The sequence below is a fragment of the Leptopilina heterotoma genome, unplaced genomic scaffold (genome assembly GCF_015476425.1).
Source record: "Leptopilina heterotoma isolate Lh14 unplaced genomic scaffold, ASM1547642v1 Lhet_343, whole genome shotgun sequence".
NCBI lineage: Eukaryota > Metazoa > Arthropoda > Insecta > Hymenoptera > Figitidae > Leptopilina > Leptopilina heterotoma.
In genome coordinates, this window is record NW_025111029.1 from 194207 (window position 1) to 202553 (window position 8347).

At 22.8% G+C, this 8347-nt stretch overlaps 1 protein-coding gene across 3 annotated transcripts in view; it reads left to right on the top strand.

Moving 5' to 3' along the window:
- LOC122505113 (transcription factor E2F3-like) overlaps window positions 1–5957 on the top strand; it is a 42582-nt gene extending 36625 nt beyond the window's left edge. For all 3 annotated transcript variants that reach the window (XM_043616574.1, XM_043616573.1, XM_043616572.1), the window contains 2 exons: window positions 367–742; window positions 4707–5957. In XM_043616574.1, the coding sequence (XP_043472509.1) occupies window positions 367–742; window positions 4707–4822 (492 nt within the window). In that variant the 3' untranslated portion in view covers window positions 4823–5957. The remainder of the gene's footprint in view (window positions 1–366; window positions 743–4706) is intronic.
- Window positions 5958–8347: the final 2390 nt, after the last annotated feature.

Here is an 8347-nt window from a genome sequence, read left to right on the forward strand (position 1 = left end):
TTCATGTTTTATAACAATTTTTTATAAGTTGTTTAATTTCAAAAAGGTTCGAATTAAAAATTTTGTAAAATATAAATGTAATTTTAAAAACTTGGAAAAATTCCGTTTTTTAACCTGGAAAACCTGGAAAAGTCAGGGAATTGAAAATTTGAAAAGAGCAAAAGCGTGGCAACCCTGCCTTCCTCTATGATTATCCCTTGAAAATCATATAACAGACGTTTAAATTAATTAATTTCTTACGGAATTCCATGTTTCGAATTAATATTTATCGGGAAAGATTTAGACCGATTTTTATTCGAATTTTCGTCACATCGATTTAATGTAGATAAAATTGATCTAAAATGAAATTTATTTTTTTTTCTGCAGCTTCAAATACACATGCGATCCACGCAAGGTGAAATTGAAGTGTTCTTGTGTCCCGACGAACCAGTACCTAAACCACCTGTGGTCTATCATTCACCTACAAATCAGGCGACAACGTCAACGGCTAAAACAAGGACCTCGTCACAATTTCCTGTTTCAAATTTGTCACATTATTCGACAAGTTTGTTAGCCAATAACGGAGATATTAAGAGTGAACCACAACTCCTCTCGCCAGGGCATATTAAACGTGAAAGCAATTTAACACCTCCTTCCTCTTCTGCTGGCATGAGAGATGCTCTTCTTGGCGAGTTAAACGAATTCAACCTTGTGCCACGAAAAGTATATAACCTCCAATCAGAGGACCAGAATCAACCTTTAGGTATGTTTATGGATTATTATTTATTTTAAATTGTACTTTTATTTATTACAGTCGATCGTCGGAATCACAAATTCAGCGTTCATACTCATCTGAAAACTATGTTATGCTACTATTTGGGTATTTTTTAGATTTTAGCTACTAAACGCTACTATTTCTGTTCTTTTTTTTGAAAATTTACACTACGTTAAATTCGCTAATACTGGAAATCAAAAAGTTTATTATTCTCAAAAATGATATTCAAATTCTTTAAAACGATTCAATTATTTTCATAAATAATAAAATATCCACAGGAATTCAATAAAGTTCTCGACAAAAGTTCAATTATTTAAAATAAAATTTTCAAAATATTCATTATATTTCGAAAAAATTCATTATTTAAAACAACAATACTTTTTGCTACTTTTTTAAAAATTAATTACTGAGTGCCAAGCCTGTTAATGTTAAAACCCATTTTTTGAACTTTTAAACCCAAATTAAATATTTTATTCTTGAATTTCATTTCTTACAATCAAATTTTATTTTTATCACCAAAAAGTTATTTGATCGAAAATGAAATTATTAATTGAAAGAGTTTTCTTTCTGCGATTATTATAATTTGAGTTTTAAATAATCGTAATGATACATGGATGCTAAAATTCGGTTGTAAGGGTTTCAGTTCTGAGCCCCGAAACCTAAAAAAAGGATCGAGCCTAGAGTCACCTACCTCGCTACATATGCGTGGATGGTGCTACAGGAACTCGAACAGTAAACCATCAAACTTATGCCCTGGCTTAAATTCCATATTTAATTCAGGTACCGAGTGTTGATACATCATTTTTAAAATATTAAAAATAATTTATTTAAACAAGTATTTTAGTTCAAAATTCTAGAAATTAATAATTCAATTGAAATGAAGAAAATATTTTTAGGGTTGCTACAGGTCAGGGAATTCAGGGAAAAGTCAGGGAAAGTAAAGGTGGTTAGGGAAATCAGGGAAAAGTCAAGGATTTTTAGTAAAAGTACTGGAAAAAATTGAATTTTAAAAATTCATGAAAAAACTCTGAATTTGGATGTTTTTTTTGTTTGCCTCGTAAACTATGAAATTACCACGAATTTTAATACAAAACCTTCAATTTTTTCTATTTCAGACAATAATTTCTTTTTAAATAACTTAATTTTACCAGAACTATCATAAAATTATGACTTAGAAATTATTTAATGAATCATTTTTACAATTATCATAAATACTAGATTGATAAAAGAATTTTAGTTAAAAATACTAAAAAAAATTGAATTTTGGAAAAGTTACAAATAATTCCAGAAATTCAATTATTTTTAAAAGTAATAAAATTTTTCGCAGAAATTCAATTATATTCAAAAGTTAAAAAAAAATTCTGGTCATTTCAATTATATCTTTAAAAATAATAAAATTCTTTTCCAAAATTCAATTATGTTAAAAAATTTTTTAAAAATTCTCGTCAAACTTTCAATTATCTTTATAAATAATACAATTCTTCTTCGAAATTCAATTATTTTTAAAAACTTGAATAAAATTTTTGCTAAAATTTCACAGGAATTCAATTACTTAATATAAAAAATTTCAAAAATTTTTTCAAAAAATATCAATTATTTAAAAAGAATTTTATAAAATTCGTCGCTGGAATTCAATTATTTAAGAAAAATTTGACAAAGTTCTTTTCACGAATTCAATTATTTTTATAAACTTGAATAAAATTCGTTGGAAGAATTAAATTATTTTCAAAAGTAATAAAGTTCTTCGCAAACATTCAATTATTTACAAAAATTTTAAAAAAAATTCTTGTCAAAATTTCAATTATCTTTATAAATAATAAAATTCTTCAATATTCAATTATTTTTAAAAATCTTTTAAAAATTCTCGTTAAAATTTCAATTATCGTTATAAATAATAAAATTCTTCTTCAAAATTCAATTTTTTAAAAACTTGAATAAAATTCTTGCTAAAATTTCACAGGAATTTATTTTCAATACAATTTTAATTGAATTTTTTAAAAAATGTAATTATTTTTAACAATTTTATGAAAATTCGCCAAAAGAATTCAATTATTTTCAAAAGTAATAAAATTCGTCGCAGAAATTCAATTATTTTCAAAAATTTTAATAATATTCTTGGTAAATTTTTAATTGTTATAAAAAATTTTCCTCAACTCAATGATTTTCAATTTTTACTATTTTAATAAAATTTTCTAATTAACAATAATTATTTTTAAAAATTTTATTAAAATTCTATGCAAACATTTAATTATTTTCAATTAAACAACCTATTATTCTTCGCAATATGGTTGTAAACTAAATTTTGTTACACTTAATACTATAGTACTTATGTACGAATGGCCACTGCCCGTAAAAATATTATAAATAAATAAATAAATTTTCATGAATAAAAAAAAATTCACAGAAATTCAATTATTTACTAATTTTTTATAAATTCTTCGCAATATTTCAATTATTTTCATAAATAAAACAATTTTTTTACAAGGATTTCATTATTTTTAAAACAATTTTAATTGAATTTCAGGAAAATGTAATTATGCTTAAACATTTTATTAAAAATTCTTCTAAAGAATTCAATTTATTTTTTAAATTTTTGTTACAAATTGTTTTTACTAGAATTTAATAATTATTCACAATACATTTTTAATAAAACTTCTTGAAAGAATTTAATTCTTTTAAAAAATTTAATAAAATTCTACGTAGAAGTTCAATTACTTTTAAAAATTTTTAATAAAATTTTTTGTTAAAATTTAATAAATTTCAAAAATTTATCGAAATATTTTTAATATCTAATATTTTAATAAAATTTTTCAAAAGAAAAGCACGTGAGACAATCTGAGCGGGAGGTTTGACGTCGAGGTATAATGATGTGCACCGTCGATTATTGTCCGGTACACACCATTAGAACTCGACTGTCGATAAACCGGTTGTACTCAGAGAGGTTTTCTACAGTTTCCCTCTTCTCTGGCGAGTAAACCCATTGACGGGTGGTCCAGGCGTAATGCGAGTACTCCTAATAAAGTCGGCTGTAGACGCAAAATTAGGTTAATATATATAGAAAATTTCTAAAAGTAGAATGGTTATGCTTAATCCAAAAAAAGTATTTCTCAGGGACTCTTGTCGAAGTGCGTAAGGCCAATAGGGCAGGAGTATAAACAATAAAAAAAAAAAAAAAAAAAAAAAAAAAAAAAAAAAAAAATAATAAAACTCATCGCAGGATTTTAATTAATTTTTGATACAATATTTTAATCAAATTTCTAGAAAAATGTAATTATAAAAAATTTATTAAAATTCGTCAAAAGAATTCAATGATTTAAAAATTTGTTGATAAAATTCTTTATGAGAATTCAATTTTTGAAGAATTTTAATTCCTACGGAAAAATAATAATGATTAAATATTTATTTAAAAAAGAAATTATTGATGTTTTTGAATAATTTTACAATTAATGAAATTTGTAAATAAATGTAATAGAACATTTTTTTGAGTATCTAATAATTTTTAGAGTGAATCAGAATATTTTTTAGGGTCAGGGAAAAAGTGAGAATTTTTCCTGGAAATCAGGGAAAAATAAAATTCAATATTTGTGGCAACCGTTATTTTGGAAGAAGTTACAGTAAAAATATTCTGAGTGCTTGGCAAATAAATTGAAAAATGTTAAAATAATTTCAGAAGACGTAGGTCATCATCATCATCATAATTATCATGGACTAATGCAGAAATTCCTTTTTACCGTTCCCTGATGGAGCTCTGACTGTGACCAGTGTGTAGTAATGAGTCACATCACAGGCAGAGTTCTAGTTGGGTAGCAGTTTATTGCCGCAAAAATCACCTCGGATCGATTAATTGAAAATCAAGAATCATTAAATAATTTATTTCTTAAGAATATCTAATTTATCTATTCAACAACAAAAATATAAAATTTTCTCACATTTCTCCCTTTTTCTGTTGCAGATATGAACTTACTCGATTTTGGTGATCCCTTATTACCACTGGAGGCACCGTTTGAATATCCATTTACGTTAGGCACAGAAGAAGGTCTCTCGGATCTCTTTGATTTTGAGTTATAAACATATTGCAGGAACAATAAAAATACGTTTAATTTCCTTCGAGTTCATATCCAGGGAATTTGACGCGCTATAAACACTTGTAAACAACAACGATTTTGTACTTACCTCTAAAAAACACTGGAAACAGTTTCTATTCCGTCTCTCTCTCTCTCTCTTTCTCTCTCTCGCCCTCTCTTTCTATAATTACGTCCAATAATTAATTTAGAAGTATATTAAATTTTTTTTCGATAATTTATATTTTTAAACTATAAATGAATTTTAAATTGGAAATTTTTATTGAAGAAAACATTAAAAATACCCCAAAAAAAATAGGTTAATGAATTTAAAATTTAAATGTCTTTGTTATGTTCTAAAAAGAAAGTTTATATGATAAAAATTTAGCTGTGAAATGAATAGGAATTGAAATTTGGAAGATTGATGTTTTTTTTTGGAAAAGGAAGAAAAAACTGAAGGAAAGTGTTTTGTAAAGTAAAAGTGTTTTGTTTTAAAACTTAAATATTTTTAAATTTATATTATTAAATTAATAATCTTCGATTACTTTAATTTTTAATTGAAGATTAAGCATAATTGTTTTTATCCTAGTACAATAGTTAATAAAAAAAGAAAAAGACGTAATTTTGTTGGGAATAGTTATTGTTTCTTGGTAATAAAATATTTTGCATGACATATCAAAATGATGTTGATATGCAACTGGCGCTCGAATCCTCTAGGATTTTCTCGTAGCGAACGTTAAGGTTTTTTTTTTCACGGTGCAATTTATTGTAATTTCTTTTTTTTTATAATTAACGTTCGCAATTAAATTTGTCATCGCGTCTCAGTAACTAAAAAAAAACACACACTACCATATAATGGAAAAAAATCGAATAATTAAAATCATCAGACGGAGTCTGATTTTTTTTTCTTTATAATGTTAAATACATGACGAAATTATGTATCAATTTCTATTGGAAAAATAGAAGCAACTAGAATGATTCGATGAGATTTAAACATTCTATTATGATTAATTGATTGTAAATATATATTAAAAAGTGGAGAAAAAATTGAGAAAAATTTTGCAAATTTTCGCTCTGCAGTAACATTTAAGCATAAATAGAATTTTTTTAAAAAAATAAATATACAGTCTTGGTGCACAATATACGAAACACGATGTAGATGCCACTAACCACCTTTTATTATTATATACCTTTTGCTTATTACAGGCTTCGTACTTATCTACTAAAATCTACTATTTACTATTTTTTTTACGATTTGCTACTATTTGGATACTTTTTTTAAAATTCATAACAGTAAAAGCTACATTTTTATTTCTATATTTTCTGTTTTTTGAAAATTTTCTTTACTTTAAATTAACTAAAAGTTGCCACAGGTTAGGGAAAAGTCAGGAAAAGTAGAGTTTGTCAAGGAAATCACTGACAATTCAGGAGTTTTTATTAAAAACACTGAAAAAAATTAAATTTTTAAAATTTATAAGAAAAATTCTGAATTTTGACTTTTTTGTTTGACTTATAAACTATTAATTGAATTTTAAAAGAGTTATATTTACAAATTTTATAAATAAATGGACATCAAGAAGATTTCAATTCAAATTTTAGAAAATTTCAATTTTAAATGTACTTAGAAATTTTAGTAAACTTCGTTTTTTAAAAAATTTAATAATTCAAATTCTTCTGATATTAGTTAAATTTGTTAATTCTTATGTATTTAATTAATTATTAAAAATAATGGATTTATAGAAGAATTTTAGTTAAAAACATTTTTTAAAAAACTTGAATTTTGGAGAAGTTATAAATAATTGGAGAACTCATTCAATTATTTTCGAAGATAATTAAATTTAATTTAATTAAAATTTTCTAAAAGAATTAAATTACTTGATACAAATTTTAAAAAAATTCTACCGCAAACATTTAATTTTTTTCATAAATAATAAAAGTTTCACAGGAATTCAATTATTTACAAATTTTTTTTTATAATTTTCATCGCAATAATTCAATTATTTTCACAAATAATAATATTTTTTTGAAATTAAATGATTTTCTTAAATAATAAAACTACTTTTTTACGATTTGCTACTATGTGAATACTTTTTTTTAAATTCGTGACACTAAAAGTTATTTTTTTCTTTTTGAAAATTTGCTAAAAGTGTAGGGTTGCCTCAGGTTAGAGAAAAATCAGGGAAAGTAGATTTAAAAGTACTGGAAAAAAATTAAATTCCGAATTTTAGTGTCTTTTTTATTTGACTCATAAACTATTCATTGAATTTTAAAAGAGATGCGTTTATAAACTTTATAAAAAAATCGACTTCAAGAGGTTTCAATTTAAAATTTTATAAAATTTCAAGTTTGAATGAATTTAGTTACAAATTTTAATAAACTTCGATTTTTGAAAAAAAAATTCAAACTCTTCTGAAATTAGTTACATTTTTTTAATATGTATTTAAGTAAATATTAAAAATAATGCATTTATAGAAGAATTTTAGTTAAAAACACTAAAAAAAATTAATTTTTGAGAAGTTATGAATGGAGAAATTCAATTACTTTCAAAAGTAATTAAATTTAATTAAATTTAAATTTTGTAAAAGAATTAAATTACTTAATACAAATTTTAACAAAATTCTTCGCAAACATTTACTTATTTTAATTTTAAACATTTTAATTATTTTCTTTAATAATAAATATTTCACAGGAATTCAATTATTTTCTTAAATAATTTATTATTTGATAAAATAATTGAATTCCTGTTTTTTCTATTATTTTGAAAACAATTTTAATCGAATTTTTCGAAAAATGTAATTATTTTTAACAATTTTATTAAAACTCGTCGCAAGAATTCAATTATTTTCAAAATTAATAAAATTCTTCGCAATAATAAATTCAATTATTTTCATAAATAACACAATTTTTTACAAGGATTTCATTATTTTTAAAATGTAATTATACTTAAACATTTTATTATTTTTAAATTTTTTGTTACAAATTGTTTATTAGAATTTAATAATTATTCTCAATACATTTTTAATAAAACTTATTGAATGAATTTAATTATTTTTAAAAAATTTTAATGAAATTCTTCGCAGAACTTTAATTATGTTCAAAATTAAAAAAAATTCAATTATCTTTATAATTAATAATATTCTGCTCCGAAATTTAATTATTTTCAAACATTTTAATAAAATTCTTGTCAAAATGTCAATCATCTTTGAAAATAATTAAATTCTTCACCAAAATTCAATTATTTTCATAAATTTTAAAAAAATATCAATTATCTTTAAAAATAATAAAATTCATCTCCAAAATTAAATTATTTTCAATAATTTTTTTAAATTCTTGTCAAAATTACAATTATCTTTATAAATAATAAAATTATTCTCCGAAATTCAATTATTTTCAAACATTCTAATAAAATTCTTGTCAAAATGTCAATCATATTTAAAAATAATTAAATTCTTCTTCAAAGTTCAATAAATTTTCATAAATTTAAAAAAAAATTCTTGTCAAAATATCAATTATCTTTAAAAATAATAAAATT